The sequence below is a fragment of the Miniopterus schreibersii genome (assembly GCF_964146895.1).
Source record: "Miniopterus schreibersii genome assembly, chromosome: 15".
NCBI classification, from domain to species: domain Eukaryota; kingdom Metazoa; phylum Chordata; class Mammalia; order Chiroptera; family Miniopteridae; genus Miniopterus; species Miniopterus schreibersii.
Window position 1 is genome coordinate 53,608,244 of NC_138115.1, and position 21,982 is coordinate 53,630,225.

At 54.0% G+C, this 21,982-nt stretch overlaps 1 protein-coding gene across 1 annotated transcript in view; it reads left to right on the plus strand.

Annotated features, from left to right (window-relative positions):
• The window catches only part of CNTN3 (contactin 3), a 97,682-nt gene that overhangs the window by 70,925 nt on the left and 4,775 nt on the right, over positions 1-21,982 (plus strand). The window contains exons 9-19 of the mRNA XM_081159995.1: positions 369-505; positions 1,497-1,626; positions 2,050-2,200; positions 9,408-9,535; positions 10,218-10,393; positions 13,227-13,344; positions 14,381-14,539; positions 14,639-14,788; positions 16,453-16,523; positions 17,446-17,680; positions 20,151-20,266. Coding sequence (XP_081016121.1) covers positions 369-505; positions 1,497-1,626; positions 2,050-2,200; positions 9,408-9,535; positions 10,218-10,393; positions 13,227-13,344; positions 14,381-14,539; positions 14,639-14,788; positions 16,453-16,523; positions 17,446-17,680; positions 20,151-20,266 — 1,571 coding nt within the window. The remainder of the gene's footprint in view (positions 1-368; positions 506-1,496; positions 1,627-2,049; positions 2,201-9,407; positions 9,536-10,217; positions 10,394-13,226; positions 13,345-14,380; positions 14,540-14,638; positions 14,789-16,452; positions 16,524-17,445; positions 17,681-20,150; positions 20,267-21,982) is intronic.

Sequence of the window (21,982 nt, forward strand, 5' to 3'; positions counted from 1 at the left end):
CTGAAAACAGACAGTGTGAAGACTTTGGCTCAGGAAACAACAGATGGCCACCTCCACCCTCAAGTCTAGAAATATTCACGGATCCATGTGATAGAGACATTTAGGAATCCACGTGGTAGAAATGGTCACGAATCCACGTGAGAAATATTCAGGAATCCACGTGGTAGAGACATTTAGGAATCCACGTGGCAGAAAGGTTCAGGAATCCACAGGATCCACATGGTAGAGACATAAGGAATGAAATACCATCTCAGGCTCAGCGCTCACATCAGTCCGCTGCTCACAGTCTTGTATCAGTTTACATTTACGTGGAGAAAGTATTTATTTTTTTCTTTGCTGGGAGGGTTGAAGAATTTCTTCCATTGCAGCAAAGCCTCACTGGGTTCAGCGCATCCAGGACGTGGAAGCCGCCGTGGAGGAGAGTCTCTACTGGGAATGCCGGGCGAGCGGGAGGCCCAAGCCCTCCTACCGGTGGCTGAGAAACGGGGAGGCCCTGGCGCTGGAGGTGAGGCCCTGTCCCCGGTGAGGTGCAGTGCGGGTGGAATTCCAGTCATGGGGGGAGAGGGTCTCCACATTGCATTTCAATGGGAATTTAGTGAATTTTTGTGAATTCAGCCTGTGCAACTATATACCACTTTTTGGCTTTGAAGTTCAAGAAGGCCTGACTTTAGTCAAGTGCAGAAAGTAGCCCCTTTTTTCCTGGGTGACCCCTTGCAGGGCCTCTGGATTATAAATGCCTCTCTTACCTAATTGCCTGTCACAGGAGTGTGTGTTTTCTGTCACTTTCTTCTCAAGCCAGGTGATTTTTGTTCTCTTTAAATTGTGTACGGAGTCGATAATGTTCCTTCAGATTTCTATATGTAACATTTCCTACTACCTACAAACCCTTAACAGGTGTGTTTCCCAGAACTTTTATTTTTTTAAAGTGTTTTTATTGATTTTAGAGGAAGGGAGAGAGAGAAACGTCAATGATGAGAGTCATTGATGGGCTGCCTCCTGCCCGCCCCCGACTGGGGATCGAGCCCGAAACCCGGGCATGTGCCCCGACCAGGAATCGAACCGCGATCTCCTGGATCCTAGGTCGACGCTCAACCGCTGAGCCACACCAGCTGGGCCCAGAACGCTTTTTAATGCACGGAATTTATAACGTCTCTAATTGGCATGATTTTTTAAAAAATAGTGGAAACCTTTCCAGTTGGACAGCATGGGACGTTTTAAAGGTCTGCGATGGTGACCATGGGGGAAAATTATGTGGCTGCAGCATTTTACCTCTTCTTCTGTTACTTATCTCGGGGATACACTTTTGGACCAAAGGGTGTTTGTTAGTGTTTCCAGCATGTGGCTGTCGGGTTAAATCAGTCTCACATTTTCAAATGGGGAAGAGTTGAAGGTTCACCTGAGGAAACAGAGGATCGTGGGAGGAAACGTCAGTCAGAGGTTCCTCTGCTCTGAAACGGTGGCTGCGTTTACCCGAGACACGTTCTGTCTCCGTCCAGGAGCGGGTGCAGCTGGAAAACGGCGCCCTGACCATCGCGAACCTGAGCGTGGGGGACTCGGGCATGTTCCAGTGCGTGGCAGAGAACAAACACGGCCTCGCCTACTCCAGCGCCGAGCTCAGGGTCCTGGGTGAGACTCCGTCTCTCTTGTCCTGTTATTTCCCCTAAATCTTCCATTTTCCAGAAGCAGAAAAATTTACTTTTTTAAAAATATGTCTTTATTGATTTGAGAGAGAGGATGGGAGAGACAGAAACATCAGTGATGGGTCATTGACGGCTGCCTCCTGCGCGCCCCCTGCTGGGGGCCATGCGCCCTGACCGGGAATCGAACCGTGACCTCCTGGCTCCTGGGTCGATGCGCAACCCCTGAGCCACGCCAGCCCGGCAGAAACATTCTCTCTATATTCCCACATCTGATGAGGCCCACTTTTCCAGCAGAGTTGGTCGGGGTTTCCAGCCAGGGCCTAGCCTCCAGGGGCGTCTGTTTTTTACGCCTCACCGGGGACTAGAAACGTCGAGCCCTTGTCCTCTCCTGTTCTTCCTTCCTCTGCAGCCTCGGCTCCGGATTTCTCCGAGGCGCCCATGAAGAAGCTGGTCCGGGCGCAGGTGGGCAGCGAGGTGGGCCTGGACTGCCGGCCCCGGGCCTCCCCCAGGGCCGCGGCCTCCTGGAAGAGAGGCGAGGCGGCCGTGCGGGACAGCGGAAGGTACCCGGGCTCACCCAGGTGGTGATTGCTTTCCCCCCACTCTCCGCAGGGATACCCGTTGGCCTTAGAAACAGTCAGAGAGCCAGTTATTTTACCAGCAAAACGGGTTTACTCGGGAACAGCAAGGAGACGCCGCTGGGGACAGCGGGCGGGTCACCCTCCTCGAGTCGAGGAGCGGCAGCTGGGCAGGGGCGGTTGGAAGAGCTCAGGGCCGGGGCGGTGGCAGCTTCTTGTGGGCTGGGTGTCGCCAGGAGCCCAGCCTGAAGGCCGCCAGCTAGAGGTTCGGTGACAGCTGACAGGGTGTGTGCGCAGCTGGCCAGGAGGAACCCCTCCTGCCCTGGTCTGCCCTGGTCTGTCCCCGGTGGGGTCCTGGGTGGCCGTGGCCGACAGCGCCCCCTGCAGGGCGTCCCCACGCCATTTTCAGCAGGGTTTCCTTCATTTTCAACACACGGAAATCAGCTTCAATAGGAAGCAGATGTGGTAGCATTTCAATAAACTGTGAGGCATTTGAGAGCCGCACGTAGCAGTTTTTCCCTGTAATCGGCTCCTGGTGATAGTCGTCCGTTCCTGAGCTCTCACCTGTTCCCACCGAGAGCACCTTATCTTAGGATATCCTCCCCTGTCCCGGTGAGCCTGGGATGATAAAGGAATTGTGGCCCGGTGACCCAGCGTCCCCCGGCAAAGAGGAGGTGACGTCCTGACAGCAGAGGACAGACAAGCACCAGGACTGCTGTGGCCCCAGATTAAGATAACTTAGCATCCCAGGTGTTAATTTAAGCAAAGGCTCGCTTGGTTTCCCGGTTATTGCAACAACCTGTAAAACGAAGCGGCCGGTTAAGAGCCAGGATGCCTGGGTGGAACCACCCAGGAGTGACCTCCTGTCTCTGTCTTGTGTTGCCCTTGTTAACGGGGTGACGTGTTAGCACCCACTTCAGGTTAGAGGTCGGCATGTGGATGCAACACAGATATCCATGGAGCAGTACCTGGCAGGGAAGGAAGGTTAGTATCTGCTGTTGATAGTCCTTACTGAGTGGCCGCCACGTGCCTGGCGTTATGATCAGAAGTAGTGACAAGCTGAACGGCCCAGAGGCGCCCACGTCCTTACGCTGGAAACCAGTGACCACGTTACAGGGCAGGACAAAGGGCAGTTAACATTGAAGATGGAATTTAGGTGGCTACCCGTAGACTTTATAATAGGAGATTATTCTGGGTCACCTGGGTGGGCTCCGGGAACCGCCTGAGCACTGAGAGGGGAAGAAGAAAGAGCCTTTGAAAGACGACTGATCATCGGGGAGCGAGTTCAGGAAGAGAGGGACCCCGGCTGGATCGCTGGCAGTGAAGAGGGTGGAGGGGGCCACTGAGAGAGGCATTTCCGACTGCTCCAGGGGGTAGGGACATCCCCCCGTCAACCTCCGGCAAGGAGCCCGGAAACTCAGTCCCATAACCACAGCAACTGATTCCACCAGACTCAAAGGAGCAGGAAATGATTCCAGAACCTTCCGGAGGAACCCAGCTGGCAACACCTGAGTTTACCCAGTGAGACCGACTCTGGGCTTCGGACCCCAGAACTATAAGATGATAAATGTGCGCTGTTTTAGGCACCGAGTTTATAGTGTTTGTTATAGAAGGAGCCAGCCAATGCAGGGTCCACACGCATGTGTCCGTGAACTGTCTCCGAGACCCTGGTGATAGTATCCTCTCCGTTTACGAGCGAGAAAACCAGAGCTTAGAGGAATCACGTCTGTGGCCAAAAGTCACGTGGTCAGGATCTGAATCTGTCCATTTAACGCAGGGGCCTGACCACCAAGTGTCTTCGGCGCCATGTTTTGCACAGGGACCCAGAATCTTAGAGGTGGTCGCAGCCTTTGAGGCGGAACCCAAGTGATTCTCTCTATTGAGGAAGAAACAGACTGTAAGACCTCGGCCCAGGAAATGTGGATTTACCTTATGCAGTTGCACAGTCTGGCTGCAGACCACCAGGTTGACCTGCGTCTGGGGAACAGGCCCAGAGGTGTTTCCATGGCTGGTGATGGGCACCCAGGGTCATGGAGACGCCTCCATTAGAAGGAAGACGGCAGAGCCTGTGGTTTAACAGGACCCTCGGTGCTCGAAGCACAGACCAGACCAGACCCCTGGGGCAGGAAGCTACTCGGCTGTCTGGAATTTAACTTTCCTGTGAGCCAGTTTAAACAAGGACGGGCTTGTGGCACAGAACAGTTAATTCTGACTCTGCTGGAAGTTAAGCCTTCCTATATAAATGCTGATGTTTCTGTGGTCTAACTTTTAAAAATAATTTTAATTGTTTCCATGAATTCAATAGTGATGTGTCCCACAGACTTCAGGGCTTCACACAATGATAAACCCACAGTCCTCACAGGAGGGCCTATAGCAGGCAGAGGTTTGTCATCTTAACTTAAAGGGGGGATTAAACAGATTAAGAGATTTAGCTGAAAGTGTACAAGGAGAGATTTATTCCTACAGGTGGAGATGGCAAAATGCAGAAAAAATAGTCTGCGTTCAGAATCTCACCTGGGATTCCTCACCCGGCCACTGGCTACCTGGGTGTCCTTTAGCCGTAACACCTCGGAAGCTCACGTCATCCACAAAGTGGAAATAACTCCCACCTATTTCAGCACAATGCCAGCTTTGTAATTAGGCTTCGGCCGCAGTGATGTGCACGGAAGTCGGGAGATCCCTGAGGTGGGAACAGTGCTAAGGGAGTCAGTGCTGTCGCTTCCAGGTGGAGAGCATTTCAACTACGGTAATAAGGGGATTAGTCCCCAGCAGAGTCTCAGAAATGCTGCTCGGAGTAGATAATAGGCTTACGACGCAGAGACTCCTGAGCTCTCGACTGAAGTGCTCACTCATCCTTTGGAAATACTTCGAGTACCAACTACATGCTAGTCATAAGCATTTAATCTTTTTAAAATATGTTTTTATTGCTTTCAGAGACAGGGAGGGAGAGAGAGAGAGAAACATCAGTGAGAGAGAAGCGTTGATCAGCTGCCTCCTGCACGCCCCCCGCTGGGGATTCTGACCGGGAATCGAACCCTGACCACCTAGTTCATGGGTTGATGCTCAACCACTGAGCCACACCAGCCGGGCAGATATTTAATCTTTATCGGAAACACCCATCCCGTTGTTCTCAGCATCTTGGGGTCTGAGAGGGTGACACAGGCCAGTCGCAGTGACACGTAGTTGGGGAAGTACAGGATGCTCGTGGTTTCCCGAGAAAGCCCCGTCTCCTGGCGAGGGAGCCAGGCAGGCTTCCAGGAGAAGGCAGTGTCTGGGCGAGACGGGGGTGACGAGGGTTCCCTGGAGAAGCCGCCAGGCAGGAGGAGCAGCGGGTGTGGGGGCACAGAGGCCGGGGTGGCCGGGGTGTTGGAGTGACGAAGGCTCCTGCGCCTCAAGTGGACGGTGCCCTAGGAGGGGCGCAGAAGGGCGAGCAGGGGCCTTACTGGGAATGCCGAGTTTGCCGAATCGCAGAGTCTGGGCTTGATTCCAGGGGCACTGGGGAGCCACAGGATACGTCAAAGTAGCAACATCAGAAGATGAAATTTCTGCTTGAAAACGTGGCAGTGGGGAGCGTGGGTTGGGGTGGAGAACCCCAGCTAGCAGCAGATTGTAGCCGAGCTAAAGAAATGGCGATGAGAACAGAGAGAAGGGGGTTCCAATCAGCGGGACCTCGGAGCTGATCCAGTGAAAGATCTGAAGAGACCTGAAGAGACGAGAAGATGGGAAGGAGCTGAGGGTGAATCCTGTTTCCAGCTTCATCCCCAGGGAGGGCACGTGGGAGACCGGACATGCCTGATGGAGCCGGACAGGGGCGCGCAGGTCAGGCTCTGTCTGGGGCTGGCTGGGTGCGAGGTGGTCATTGGAGAACCGGCTGGAGGCACCTTGGCACCCAGAGGTTGACTGGATGCATCGGGGACTCGGCAGAGAGGCCTGAGCTGCAGACGAGAGTGTAGGTGCCGTGAGCAGGGGGACGGCAGCGGGAGCCGTGGATCGGCGTGGACCTGTCAGTACGTGGAAGGATCCACCTCTCGCCTCTGAAGCTGGTTGAAATGTAACTACTGAGGGGAGGATCCCTGCTTATAATCCCGTTGAAATGGCCAATGGTTACAATGTGTAAGTAATTTATTAAGTCATTTTACTTGGAAGATGAGTGTGACTCACCGGGTGGGCAAAGGCATCAAACTTTGAAATTACCGCATTGGCACGGAGCGAGGTTGCCGTGTTTTGTTTGGGGATTTGGGCTCTTTTTCTCTGTTACCCATTGCTGAGCGGAGGAGGTGAGCCCCTCCTGCCTCCCGGAGCAGCGACATGCCCTTCCTGCTGCGCCCTCTGGGACCTCAGGACCTGCCGGCCTCGGGGCTGTTGCATTTATGCATTTCCGCAAGTCCATGTGTTTTCAAGACTTGAACTAAGATGGAAGGATTTTTCTCCTTTCAACAAAGTAAACCTGAAAAAGACCCCGGAGGATGCAAACAGGCCCCATCGTGAGAAGGAATCTCCGTTGGCACATTTTAAAGGATGCTTTGCTTTTCCGTATCGCTTAGTGTGTAAAATGCATTCACCAATTATTTTTTAAAATGGGGCTTTCACCTGAGTGCTGTTGCTTATCGTGGTGAATGTTTTATTGCAGTGGCCTTAATTCGGAAGAGAGTCGAAGGATGGCCTGTGACTTCTAATTAAACACATTAAAATTGTTTTATGTTCTGTGTGGCGTTTAATACTGTAGAAATTTAAATGCATTTTGGAGGAAATTGTAAACATTTCTTCCAAATATTAATAGCCGTGATGCAGACAATGTTTTTAAAATGTATTTACCAATCCTCTGTATTTTTTGCATATAGTTAGAAGGTGGCTTTGGAGATACCATCAACATTATACGCCGTGAGGTCTATTTCTGTGACATTCCTGAGAAGGGAACAGCTTTGGGGACAGAAAACAGCCCTCCGTGCTGGGCGGAGCCGGGACTAGGTGGAGAGGGTGCCCTCAGGCCATGGGTTTGGGGGGGGGGGGGACACTCTTCTAGAGCTTGATCGTGACGTGGTTACATGGTGCCTGCCATTCATTTGTTAAAACTCAGAACTGTACACCAAAAAAAGTGACTTAAACTGCATGTAGATACCTTAATTTTTTTTAAATATGCTTTTATTGATTTTTAGAGAGATAGAAACATCAATAAGAGAGAAACACCCATTGGCTGCCTCCTGCACGCCCCCTACTAGGAATGGAGCCGAAACCTGGGCGTGTGCCCTGAGCAGGAACCAAACCGTGACCTGGTGCAGGGACGTTGCTCCACCAACTGGGCCACACCAGCTGGGCAACACCTGAATTTTTTTAAACAAAATTGTATGTGCAGTTTTACATTCATCTCATCCTGACTTCATGAGTAGCTTCATGTCCTTTAAAAGTTCAAGAAATGCTGCCGGCAGGTCACCTTTGCCTTTTGGGACGTGTTGAGTCATCCATCCGATGAGACCATGTCGGAGCAGAATCTTAGTCTGCCGGTTAACCGCAGGCTGCTTACGTTCCTGCCTGTGTGTGTATCGGTGTCGTTATTTCCATGAATTATTTATGCCTCGTTATTTGTGCAGTATGCTAATTACTGTGCACGTTAGTCGCTGTGTCAGATGAAGTTGACTGTGAGTTCCTCTGCTTCTTGGTTTAATTTTAGCCCAAAGAAGAGCGGAGGGAAGATAAAGACAGAAAGACAGGGGGTCAAGTTGTGGATCTGCCACTTACCCACCGCCCAGTGTGAGGGTGGACAAGTCACTCGGCCTCCAGGTTTCGGTTTCTTTGTTTGTGAAACGGGCCAGACAGACCTGCCTGCAGGGTTAGTCATTTTGTTCCGTGGCATTTGCTGGCCACACATTCTTGGCATGAGTTTGGCCAAACATCTGGTCGACCCTGACAGGCGGTGAACGGATGGGCTTCCTTTGGTCAGCTTACTTCCGCCTCTGTCCCTGCCCCGTGTCCCTCCCAGCCTGGGTGCCGCTTCCTCGACCTCAGCGACTGCAGTTGCAGGAGTAGAAACAGAATCGTGTGTGTGAGGCGTCTGCGGGGACAGCCTCTCCACGGGCTCTCCGACGGGGGCCCTGCTGCTGCTGTTGGGGGTTTTAATCCTCACGAGAGGGTGGTTTTTCCATCGCTTTTCAGAGAGAATGGGAGGGAGGGAGGAGGAGGGAGAGAGACGTTGATGAGAGAGACTCATCGATGGGTTGCCTCCCCCACACGCCCCGAGTGGGTCCAGGGATCGAGCCTGCACCTGAGGTCATGCCCTTGACCGGAATCGAGCGCGCTAGGCATCGATGGCATGGTATAGATAGTAGAGATATTAGGAATTAAAAAGGAGATAACTATGGAGAGTGCAGACCGGCAGTGAAGACTCTTGATGGGACTGAGGACAGGCCCACCCTTCCTCCCATTTCTCAACCCGAATGACACCTCTGAGAGGCTTTTCCGATGCAGCCGTCACTCTGTGGTATCATCGGGCCTGTGTCCTGCGGAGCACGTTCCAAAACTCCAAACTGACATGTTTACGTACATGACGACTGACTCTGTGCCACCAGAGCCCTCACCCAGGAGGGGCCCCTGTCTTGCGCCCACAGGAGCCCAGAGACTCTCACGGTGCCCGGCTCACGGGAGGCACGCGGTGGTTTCATCCCGTGTTAATTAGACGCTGGAGCTGCGGGAATGTGGAGCCTGTGCTCAGAAACCCGGTGTCTGTGCTGCTCAGATCCAGTGCCGCGCCGCATGGGTGACCGTCAGATGTCCTCTTGTGGAATCTGGGTTTTCCTGGGTCGAATGCACCTCCGCCCGGGTGCACAGTGAAAGGCCAGCGGGTTCCTTATTCCTCAGACCCTCTTCCAGACCGAAGGGAAGTCTCGGGCCAACGTTTTATTCTCTCCAGACTGGAAAGGCTGAGCCACGAGTGACCGGCCTTACTGTGTGTTTTTGGAAAATATTTCCCACTTATTTGATGATGGAATCTCCCAAATTAGTTGTGATGTCTACGCAGATAAGTCACCCTGAGTGAGGTCCTGGGGGGGGGGGGCAAAATTTCCTCTCATTTTCTTTATTCTCACGAAGTTCCTTAGAAGTACTAGCTTAAGGTAACCCTTCTGTTAGAAAATTGCTCTTTATTTGGGGGGAAATGGGACTACTGTGCCTTTATTTGTCTAATTTGTATTTCCTTTAGAATTTCTTTTCTAAAAGACGGAGGGCTCAAAATAGCCAACGTGACTAAAGCCGACGCTGGGACCTACACCTGCTTCGCGGAAAACCAGTTCGGAAGGGCGAACGACTCCACGCACCTGGTGGTCACAGGTGGGTCTCCAGGCGGGCGGCTGGGCCTGTGTCTGCGGTCGGAGCAGGACGACCTCGGAGTGTAAGGCGTGCGTGTCTGCACCCGCCCTGTTAACGCGTGAAAATGGACATGCCTCACAGACCCACGGACATCGGCCACTGTGCTGAGGGCCCGCCCGGTGGCGCTGTCCTGCTGGCAGGTCTTTGTCGTTTTCTACATCCTAGATGATGCTGGAGACGTTTAAGTCCAGGGAGGACCCTTGATGTCAGCAAAAGTAGAGTCTGTTTGAGTCTGTTTCAGTGTCGCCATAATCCCCTCTCCCGTCATTCGGAGTTAGAGAGACACTTGCCGTGCCTGCCTCTGCGCCTCACAGAGCAATAAATCTCCGTAGAAATCGATTTCGTGGGGGCGTCATAACTCTCATTTACAGGTGGCTTCAGTTTTTAAATTTATACATCCTGTAAATTCAGATGTAATTATTTTAACAAAAATTTGTGGGTCCAAGGAAATATGCTGTAGAAATGCATAAAAATGCCTCCTTCATCTTGAAGAGTTTTCACTGTACAGACCTATGTGTCCACACGTACGCACATCCAAACGGGCACACTCCGGGTTAGATTAGCAATCTGCCTGCGAAAGTCGCTTTCTTCTACATCAGGAGCTGACGTTTTGCCTAAAACCCTATTATCGCCACCCCCCCAGAGCCCACGAGGATCACGGTGGCGCCCTCCAGCCTGGACGTGGCCGTGGGCGAGAGCGTCATCCTGCCCTGCCAGGTGCGGCACGACCCCCTGCTGGACATTGCCTTTGCCTGGTACTTCAACGGGGTGCTCACCGACTTCCAGAGGGACGGGTCCCACCTGGAGAAGGCCGGCGGGGTGAGTCCGCCCCCTCCTCCCGCTCTGTAGACGGGGCTCTGCGCGGTGACCCCCGTGGAGAGAAACAGGCACGAGCCCGACGCTGAGCACACCTGGGCTCTCAGCTCTGTCCGGATCTGATGGAATGATTTTAACTGCCCTTTATCGTGTCCTTGATAATAAACTGGTGAATGTAAGTAAACGTTTCCCTCAGTTCTGTGAGCCATTCTAGCAAATTATTGAACCCAAGGAGGAGAGTCACAGGACCCGGATTTATAGCCGGTGGGTCAGAAGCACCGGTGACAGCAGAGGCGTGGGATTGGTGTCAGTGGGTGTCCTGTGGGACTGAGCCCTTAGCTAACCTGTGGCTGTGGTGCTCGCTCCGGGAGGCACGCGTGTCTGGTCGTGTCGGCTGCTGTTTTCTGAGTGTGGGTATCGCCGTGGACAGCAGCAGAGACGGTCCTTTCTCACACTCGTGTGTCAGAATGTGGCCTCGTTTGGAAGGAGGCTTGTGGCAGACGGAGCTCAGTTACCTCGAGGTCCACTGGATAGGACGGGCCCTAGTTCAATGCGACCGACATCCTCACAGGAGGGAAATCTCACGGAGAGGAGAAACCGTGACAGACACAGACACAGGGAAACGGGCCACGTGGAGATGGGCAGACGCTGACGCCACGCTTCCACAGCCACGGGAAGCCACAGAGACCGGGAAGGCGCAAAGGGGGTCCTACGCTGCAGGCTGGGGAGACCTCGATTCAGGCTCCTGGTCCTGGAGTTGCAGGAGAACCGAGCTCTGTTGGCTTAAGCCGCCCCGTCCGTGCTGCTTGTTACGGCAGCTGTGGAAACCTAATACAGACTGTCTGTATTTACTGAATGTTTGAGTGACATTGGCAAGTGAGATTATTCAGGTTTCAAGTGCAGGCTTCTGATACATCGCCTGTGTGTGGCACTGTGGGCCCACCGCCCAGGTCAGACCTTCTTCCGTCACCGTGTGTTTGACCCCCTTGCCCTTCCCTAGCCCCCCACCCCTCCCTCTGGTCACCACCGTGCTGAGGGGTTTTGTTTGTTTTTAGTTTGTTCATTTGCTGCTTCGGCCTCACATCCCGGGTCTGAGCGAAGTCCTGTGGGTCATGACCTCCTCTGTTGCGGTGAAACCGTCCTTATCGGAGGCTCGGTTTCCAAACATCTCCACTTTTTCCTTTAAAAGCCCATCTGCTTAGGACCGAGCGTGAGACTGTCACGCTGAGCAGATGGGCTTTTAAAGGGAAAGGGCATGAGGGTGTTTGGAAACCGAGCCTCCGTGCAGAACGAGGCCCCAGGCTCCGCCGCCTCTGGTTCCCGTCATCTGGCTGATTCCATCGTGGCCGTTCGGGCTCCTCGTGAATTGTTCTGAGGGACCGGGGCTGCTGAGAACTGTACCAGTGGCTACAGCCCGTTGGCGTTTCTCCCACTGTCGCTTCGTATGCCCCTTTTTATTTTAAAGTCACTAATTTCTTCTATCCCAGTCGGGAGGGGCACCCGCCGGTGTTCTCCGCTCCTACCCACACCCAGGGTCCACCCTTCCCTGTCCTGGGGGAGAAGGTGGACTCTCACCTTCAGAAAGGCCACTGTCCAGGGTGCTGAAGACCTGGCCTCCGACCCACCTCTTGTCTTAACTTTAATTCTTAGATACAGAATTTGATTTGAGCCCTGGCCGGTGTGGTTCAGTGGTTAGAGCGTCGGAGATCGTAGGAAATTTCCTAAAAGCGAGAGAGTAGAATCCACCTTCCCACAGACACAAGGAAAACAGAGTCAGATCCTCCTTTTAATACACAAGATAAACATGGGGGCCCCTCCTCTGAGCCAGCGCAGAGGAGTTGCTGTCGGGGACCGTTTTCAGAGGGCTTTGCTTTCTGAATCGTTTGATTTCGATCTGTATTTTTACTAGTGCGTGAAACTGGCCTGCAGTTAGTAGTTTTATGGGCATAATTTTACATTCTCTTAAAACAAGGACCATTTGCAGTTGAGCCTCCAGAAATACATTTGCTCCATTAATTGGCACCAGGGGCAAGGTGCCAGCCAGTGTCTTCATGGACAGCTGTTATCTTTAGAGTTTAAATGTTTAATCTCACCCTGGCCGGTGTGGCTCAGTTGGCGGGCGTCGTTCGTGCACTGAACAGTTGCCGGTTGATTCCCGGTCAGGGCACGTGCCCAGGCTTTGGGCTTGATCCTCGGTTGGGGTGCACGTGGGAGGCCACTGATGGATGTTTCTCTCTCACATCCACGTTTGTCTCTCTCCCTCTCCTTCCTCTCCCTCTAAAAGTCAATAAAAACATTTTTTTTTAAGTTTTAATTTCTTCTTGTTGAGAGGTTTCTATTGGCAGTCCCTCTATTCTGTAGAGAAGTTGAATTAAGTGGCTTTTGGAATTTAAGCTCCAGTGTGATTGGACCACGGGGACCCCCTGCCCTGCTGCCTGTATCTCCCCCAGAGGCCTACACACTTCCCTCCCCTACATGGGAGATTTGGCGGAGGTGGGGCTCAGAGAAGCGAGCAAGCAGGTGCCGAGGGTGGATATAAAGAGAAGTGTCACCAGGCAGGAGGAAATGGCCTCTGAGACTGTAATTTCTGCCCTTATTTATTTTGAAACCATAAATGCAGGGAGGAAAGCTGGTCATTTAGCCACGGAAGTCTGTCCGTGGTCCTGCGTGGTCTCACGCATTCCTGTTTCCACGTCCTAGCATGTCGTCTTCCTCTCCCCGCCTTGGTCTCCTCTCTGGAAACAGGCTTCCTCCCGAGGGCGGTGGTGGCCACGGCCTTCTCGATTCTGTGCGTCTGCAACCTGAAAGTGTGCTCACCACGTGTTTTTTCCAGCAGAGCTCGTCGGGCGACTTAATGATCAGGAACATTCAGCTGAAGCACAGCGGGAGGTACGTCTGCGTGGTGCAGAGCGGGGTGGACAGCGTCTCGTCGGCCGCTGACCTGGTGGTGAGAGGTAAACGTCGATGCCGCCTGGTGCTTCCAATTTAACATCTCACCTGGGCCCTTCCTCCTGCAGGGAAATCCAGGACGAGTTAGCACACACATGTGATTTTAATACTGATCCCCCACCCGAGAATGTGACAGGAAGGATGGGTGCAAATTCAGAGAAATAAAAGTCTCAGCTCCAACCCCATACGGCTCTCGCGGGAGTGAGCTTTCCCAGCAGCTGCTCCGCTGATGTGCTGGGAGCATGTCGTTAACTCAGCGATCGTGTTTGCTACCAGGGGGAATAGTGACTGTACATGCATGTGCATGTGTGCATGTATGTGTGTGCACGTATGTGTGTGCGCATGCATGTGCATGTGTGCGTGTGTGCATGTGTGCGTGTATGTGTATGTGTGTGCGTGTGTGCATGTATGTGTGCATGTATGTGTGTGCGTGTGTGCGTGTATGTGTGCGCATGTATGTGCGCGTGTATGTGTGTGCGCATGTATGCGTGTATGCGTGTGTGCGTGTGCATGTATGCGTGTGTGCATGTGTGTGTGTGCGCATGTATGCGTGTGTGCTTGCGTGTGGAAACTCCAAAAGAGTCAGCATCACCCAGGATGCCTGAGACAATCTGAACTGCTGACCAAAGTACTGATTTGCTTCTGGGCTGAAAAACAACCCCAGTGCCTCAGAGTATAACAGCCCCAGACGATACACTGGGGACGACGGAGGAGATGCCAGTGGATGGGCGGAGTGGGCATCGCGCCCAAAGCTAAGGATGTGGAACGTGGCAAGGTGCGGGAATCCTTCTGAGCGGAGGCCTCAGGAGGGGGCATCACGCAGAGCCGTGGAGCGACCGGATGTGGGAATCGCTGCCTCGCTTCAGCTCTAGGAGATGCGTGTGTGTGGAGGGAGGGCAGTGTAGGACGGGCGAATGGCCTTTTCCCTCAGTGCTTTTGAAATTGGGACCAGCTGCGGTATGAAGGTGGTCCTGGGACACGTCCTTCCCTCCGGTAGGAGGGGCTGTTTGTGGTACAGCCGCCCATTCTCGCCTTCCCCAGGCTCCCCGGGGCCACCACAGAACGTGAAGGTGAATGAGATTACGGACACAACGGCCCAGCTGTCTTGGACAGAAGGTACAGACAACCACAGCCCAGTCACGTCCTACTCCGTCCAGGCGCGGACGCCTTTCTCCGTGGGCTGGCAAACCGCCACGACAGGTAAAGGGGGGCAGACAGGTGCCGCCGGCTCCCCGCAGCGGGTTTCAATCCAGAGCTGAGACCCACGGCCTCGGACCTCTCGGCCTCGCTCCCCTGCAGTGCCCGAGGTCATCGACGGGAGCACGCGCACCGCGACCGTAGTCGAGTTAAACCCGTGGGTGGAGTACGAATTCCGGGTCGTAGCCAGCAACCGAATCGGAGGTGGAGAGCCCAGCTTGCCCTCAGAAAAAGTAAGAACTGAAGAGGCAGGTTAGTGTTTCGCTTCCTGAGTAAACGGGTTGGCAGGTGTCCTGGTTGTGAGTTTGCATTTCCCTCGGTCGTGGTCTCCAGGCCAGCAGGAGACCCATCGGTGCCATGATCCCCCATCAGTGGCAGGACTGGCCGCGTGGCATTTGTCAGACCCCGGTGAAAGTGACCGATGCAGTGTGATAATTCTGAGCATCCAGCATGTCACTGGGGCTCATTAGTGCGTGTTGAGTGGATCTGGTTTTGTCACTTAAAGTGATAATTGCTCTCTGGCACAGTCACCCTGCTGGCAGGGGAACTGCTGTTTTCATTTGTAAGGAGCCCTGGCAAATTGGGGGATCATGGTGTTTGGGAGTCGGCGGCCAGGGACCCCCCCACTGCCCCCGGCTCCTGAACGAGGTCAAGCAGTTGAGAAGTTGTACATTTTGGCCCCTTGAGTATTAAATTAGGAGAGAACCATGGCTAAAATTTTCCACGTGGGGAAATGACCATGTGAACCAGAAGGCTTTTATAATTCTAAAAATATCCTAACGTCACAGCTCAAAAATTAGAAAAGTGCACAATGTCACATTACTGAGGCATCCCGGGGACCTAATGGTTTTCCTCACGGAATCTATAATATTAAATGGTGTTCAGTAAAGTGATGTTTTACATGGAGCTGGTGTGTTGATTTAGGTCCTGAGCCAAACATGCCTCATGCACGTGGTTCAGTAACTTGAGCGATGCTGTTTCACGCGACAACGCAGAGAACACTGGTGCCGGGTATTGTGAGAAATAGGGACCACATCTGCCACGGTGCTTGTTCGTGGACTCACGTGGCATATTTGAGGAGTATCCACTGTGGGCTGAGCACCTTCTATATGCAGTGGGGACAGCTGTGAACAAGGCCAGCCTGCGGGGCCCCCATGTCCCAGCTGTGTCCCAGCCGTGTCCCAGCCGTGTCCCAGCCGTGACCAGGCTTCCTCAGCGTGGTCTCACGTACCTGAGGAAGCTGACACCTGTGCGAGGCAGTAAGAGCATCTCGTCTTGGACTCTAGGCTTCGAGTCTGGGCATTTTTACGTAAAGCCACTGTTGATTCGAGAATTAAATCATCCTTCTATCGTTCCTGGTGAAACAGTGTCTTGTTTTATTTCCCTTCAGACTGAACCATTTTTCCTTATTGTTTGAATCTGATAATTTCATAGAAGTTACATAATGATTTCCCCAAAGGTATATGCGGTTTACCCTTGGACAACATGGGGGGCAGGGGCACTGACCCCCATGTCGTTGACAATACCTGCAGAACTTCTGACTCTCTGTAGACTTAAGCTGTACCCACAGGGGGTTGGTTCCGGGACCCCTGTGGATTAAAAACTCCCAGGTGTTCAAGCCCCTGTGTAACATGTTGAGGACCCAGGTGTACAGCTGTCTCTCGGCATCCGAGGAGTCCAGGCTGCCGGTGAAACACCGTGCAGGTGTTTACTGAGAAAAGTCCATGTATACGTGTTGCTCAAGGGTCAGCTGTGTACATACGTGAAGATATATGTTGCATATATGCACACACACACGTAGAATGTGCCAATGATCAAACTATTTCAAATGTGAAAAACAAGCAACATTGTATCTTCTTTCAGATACACGTTAGCACATGCAGGTCGTTTTCACCTCTGTCTCTCCCCCCTCGCAGTTCCAGAGGTGCCTCCTTCCGAGGTCAGCGGAGGAGGCGGGAGCCGGTCCGAGCTGGTCATAACCTGGGACGTAAGTGTCTGGGCAGTGTCCTCCCCTCGGCCCTCCAGCCTTCAGGTGGGGCTGCTGGGGGAGCGGGCGCTGGGGTCTTGCTAGCATCCAGCGCTTCTAACGCTCAGGCCGTGCTAATCCCTGTTCCTAGCACTTTGCACATTTTTAAATTTGCATCCTTGGGGCATTTTATACACGAGGCATGAAGCTATTAAGTGATTTGCCCCCAGTCGCCTGGCTGGTGAACCTAGGGTGAGAGCCGGGCCCCGGCTGCTGACGCTCGGGCTGCCCTTGGCGCCCCGAGCAGCTGTGTGCTCACCGGCGACGGACCCCGGCGGCGACAGCCCCTCCACCGACCCCGCAGGTGCCGGCCTCCTGGCCGGCCTCCCTGCTGTTGCTTTATGTCATAATTAGGAGCAGTTTTAATGACCCCAGTTAAAGCCAGAAGGCACTAGACTGGTCTGTGTTATTTGAAGATGTTGAAAAAAATAAGAAGTCGCGTGATCCTGATGGAACGTCAGTGGAAACTTTTAACGGTGATGCAGACACAGCTTTGAGTTGAATTTGTGGTTTTTATTTGTTTTTCTAGTTTTACTTTTTTGTATTTATATCAAGGTGTCATTTTTTCCATAAAGTCAACGGTAGGGATTAGATGGTTTTTATTTGGCGTAAGAGATGAGTTATTCAACTTGTTATTACCATCATCATCATCATCAATCGGAACTCAGGTGGGGCTCCAAGATGCTCGGACCCCTGAGCAGCTTTAGCAAACCCCAGGCCGGCGTGACCGTGCCCACGTCTGTCCCCGAGCTCCCCTTCGTTATAACCCAGTTAACAGAATGTCGGTTCCCCCTGAGGCGCCCCCAGCAGGCTGAGCCGGTAACTGCACCCCCCCCACCCCCGCCTCCCCTGGGGCGGCTCCCGAGCCCTCTCTCCCTCGCAGCCGGTCCCGGAGGAGCTGCAGAACGGCGAGGGCTTCGGCTACGTCGTCGCCTTCCGCCCCCTGGGAGTCACCACCTGGATCCAGACGGTGGTCACGTCTCCCGACGCCCCGAGATACGTGTTCAGGAACGAGAGCATCGTGCCGTTTTCACTGTACGAAGTTAAAGTGGGCGTTTACAACAACAAGGGGGAAGGGCCCTTCAGCCCGGTGACCACCGTGTTCTCTGCAGAGGAAGGTACGGACCCTGGGATCGTCCGTCAGTCCCAACCCGACCCACCAGCCCTGGCCCTGGCCCTGCCCTGGCCCTGCCCTGCCCTGGCCCTGCCCCTGCCCTGGCCCTGCCCTGGCCCTGGCCCTGCCCCTGGCCCTGGCCCTGGCCCTGGCCCTGCCCCTGCCCCTGCCCCTGGCCCTGCCCCTGCCCTGCCCCGCCCCTGCCCCGCTGTGGAGGTTCTTAGTGACCTCAGATGCATTTCGGCCCGGAGCAATGGGCAGAGTCACAGTCAGGTTCCCAAGCGGCTGGTCAAGGTCACGGTGCCCAGGTGAAGGGGCGACTCGGGGTAGTGAGAGGCCGTCACGGTCGGTCACAGGCCTGTCTGTGGGGACATCCTGAGTCCCCGCTGGGGCAGCTTTCTCTCCTGGGGTAAGACTAAGATGTTCTCCTGCCCTGACCGGGTGGCGAGGTTGGTTGGACTGTCCTCGTGTTCGCCAAAAGGCTGCCGCTTCAGTTCCCAGTCAGGGCACGTACCTAGGTTACGGGCCTGTCCCTGTTTGGGGCAAGGACGAGCGCCAACCAGTCCATGCGTCTCCCTCTCATTGATGTTTCTCTCCCTTCCCCCCCTTCCTCTCTCTAAAGTCAGTAAACATATCCTCAGGTGAGGATTTTTAAAAAAAAGATAAAGGCAGTTTAAGGTGTTCTCTTGGAGGTCCCCTGGTCTCAAGTGTCACAGGTTCCCGTGACCGAACGTGGATCAGCAGGAGTGAGGGTGACCCTGGGGAGGGGGGACAGGTGCAGCTCTGAGCCTGGCCCCAGTGCGTACACACTCCGCTCGGGCCCACCCCGCTGCTCGGCCGTTCTTCACTCCCCCAGACATTGGACCTCTTTAGAAATAACGCTGGCGTAGGAGGTGCCTGTGACATTGTCGGTTTGTGGTCCGGAGCAGCTGAGCACTGTCTCCGAGGGCCCACCTGACAGGAGCAGCGGGAGCTGACAGGCGCTGAGCCCTGCCCTGGGCCAGACGTTACCTCACTGCAGTTTCCCGAGGAGGAAAGGCCTGTGGGTGCTGCTCTTGTTTCTCATTTACGCATGAGCAAAGGGAAGCTTGATGAAAGACATTAATAAACTTGCCAAATCCGTGCGGACTCACTGAGCTGGGATTCTGACCCAGGGCCTTTGCTCGGAACCGTCTGAGCTCAGGAAACAGACTCGCACCGTCTCCTCCGAGGCCCTGCGGTCGATACAGAGGCGCCACAGCTGTCATTCCCAAGACAGCAAGTAACTCGGTTTTTCTTAGGGCCCCACCCCTGCTGTTCTCTCTACCGAGCAGGAAAACAAGCGTGCATTACCAACATCTCTGCAAAAAAAGAATTTTTATATTCACGCCCAGACCCCATTTCAGGCGGTGCTGGGGTTTTCCGTAGGAGGGCAGGTCAGTCGGGGAAGGATGCGGTGAACCTGGCGCTCCCACCCTGCCCGCCCCGCCCGCCCCGCCCGCCCTCCACACCCTGCACCCCAGGGTGGCAGCTGGAGGGCCAGACACTGCCTTTGCCCTTCCCCCTCCCGCTCGTCTCCTGTTCCCACCCTGGTCCCCGCTGATGATTTGGTTAAAGGCCTTTCTGTCCCAGGTGTCAGGAGCGGATGGCACTTGTCTGTGACACAGGCGAGGGGTTTATGGGACGTACACTGGGGTCTCGCCCTGAGACAAAGGAGAAGTTAACGGAAACCCTCCTGCAGAGCCGTAGCTGGGGATCCCTGGGGCCCCGACCGCTGCCTCCAGGGCACCGGGACTTATCGACAGGCCCCGTGCACCCCTATGTTTCCAAACCAAGTCTGGAAAATCTAGGAGGCGCCACGTTGGGCCCCGAATCTGTCTCAGTATCCGTCAGCCATGGTGGGAGTGGGATCGGTTAACAAAGGTTCTGGGGGGAGAGTCTGTGTTCAGAGCTGTGCCTGAGAGGGGAGGGTCCCTGTGACCCGTGATGTCCCCGGAGCTGCCTGTTCCGGACGGGACCTTTGGGCGTCTACGCCGTCCCGGGGGCGCTCCCTCCATGTCGGCGTGCGAGGGGCTGGGCCGGAGAGGGTGCTCACCAGATGCTTATTGGATGAACGAACTCCGTAGGCTGTGGCCTTTGGCGAGTTACCGAATAACACTCAGCAGCATTTGTGGGTGTAGGAGTCCCCAAGTGGGAGCTGGGGGCGACAGGAGGGGGGGTGGGGGCGGGGAGAGAACCCAGGGATCGGGGGAGGCGGGGCCAGGCCCTGTGGCCTCTGAGAAGGAGATGCCCGTGGTCCTGGTGTCATCTCTTCCTGAGGAATGGAAGGTGGCCAGTGTCTGTTTTCATGACGTGGTTTATGTTGTCAAATATTTTTACTGAATATTCCATAAATTTTCAAATATATTAAAATGCTCTCTAAAAATAGGGACTTCAGTCCATTTTTTAAATTTAGCACTAACATGTGTCACTGTGTTTTCGTGTGTCCCACACAGAGCCTATGGTCGCTCCCTCTCGGGTCTCGGCCAGCAGCCTGTCTTCCTCCGAAATCGAGGTTTCCTGGAGCGTGATCCCGTGGAAGCTGAGCAATGGACACCTGCTCGGCTACGAGGTAACTTCTGAAGCTCCTCTGGGTGTTGCCGTGCTCCCTCGCTCCGGCCATGGGAGCCTTTTAACAGTGACGTCCTTGCTAACGTCCCACTTTTCCCACCCGGCCAGCGTGGCTCAGCGTTTGAGGGTCAACCCACGAACCGGGCGGTCACGGTGCGACCCCGGGTCAGGACGCGTGCCCCAGTTGTGGACTTGACCCCAGTGGGGGGCGAGCAGGAGGCAGCCGGTCAGTGACTCCCTCTCGTGGTCGTTTCTCTCTCTCCCTCTCACTTCCTCTTTCTGAAATCAATAAAAAAAACATATTTTAAAGTCTGACTTTCGTTGAAGTTTCACCAGCACATTGTCCCATGTGACTTTCAATGGCTATAGAATTTAACTGGACGAGTTGAATGAACTTTAGTTGGGGTAGAAAAGAAAGAAGGAAAACCCTAGAAAGGGAAACGTACCACATGGGCCAAGTTTTCCAGAGGCTTGACCGAGGCAGGAGTGAGATGGGCCTTCGTGGCCCAGTTTCTGGGGTGCTCGTGCCAGTAGGATCCCCCCCTCCGGCTCTTTGTCTGACTCGGTGGCTTGTCGCCTGTGAGACTCTCCTGGGCTCGGAGGCGCCAGCTGTCTGTCACGTGATTGTTGCCCTCAGAGAACCCCCTTTGGTGAAATAAGATGAAAATATGGAACAGAAGGTAACAGGAGACCAGGTGTAGTGACGATGGGACATCAACAGAAGGAGCAGCCGGTGCAGCTTGGGGAAGCCTTCTTCACGCCCAGATAAGAGGCGTGTTTCCGTAGCTGCGGTAACGATTTAAACACTCACCCGGGAAACTCAGTGACTTAGCCGAGAGCTTAATTCCCAGCCGCGAGGCTGATGTTCTGGGTGCAGATTCTCCCACGTGGCCGGGGCTTTGTTCCGGTGGCATCCGGACGAGTTCTCTCTCCGATGGGACGGAGCCCGTCTGTTCCCTGGGCTGCAGCTGATTTCGGGCTGAGCTGGAGGACTCGGGGTCGGGTGTCTCCTTGTGCCCCGTGGTCAGGACGAGGTGCCGAGTGACAAAGGGAGGGCAGAGCCTTGAGGCTCACGGGTGGCGGGCGCCGGGGGCCCGAGAGCCAGGGCTCCTGCAGGGTGCCTGCCGCCCATCCTTAAAGTCATTCTGTGCCTTGAAAGAACAAAAGGTGGGAGAGCTAAATTGAAATATTTGTCTCTGAAAATCTGTATGTATGAACAAAATTATTTTAATCTATTAAATAGCATCTTTGACTCAATACCTGAACTTTAATGGCTAAAAAGGGTGCCATTTTTCTATAGCTTATTTTTATAAACTGCACCTCATTTTAAGTTTAAGTGAAGTGAGATCTCAGATGCAGGGGTATTTCTCTCAGCGGGGCCATTAGTTTTTGGAATAACCAATACTTGCAGAAATAGAGATCGAGTTTTAAATCCCGACACCCTCCCGTTTGTTTCTGTTCACTCACCCATACAAAGGTGCATTGTCTTGTGAAGTGGTTTCAGGGTTCTGAAGAGACAATTATCTCATCAAGAAATCGGGGTTCCAGTCTGCCACAGATGCACAGAGGATTAGGTCTCGAGTTCACCAGTCCCCCCGTTACCCTCGGTTTCCCTTCCCACGGCTTCAGGCACCCACGGTCAGCTGCGCTCGAGCCTGCAACCCCGGCAGGTGCCCTGACCGGAATCGCACCCTGACCTCCTGGGGCCTGGGTGGAG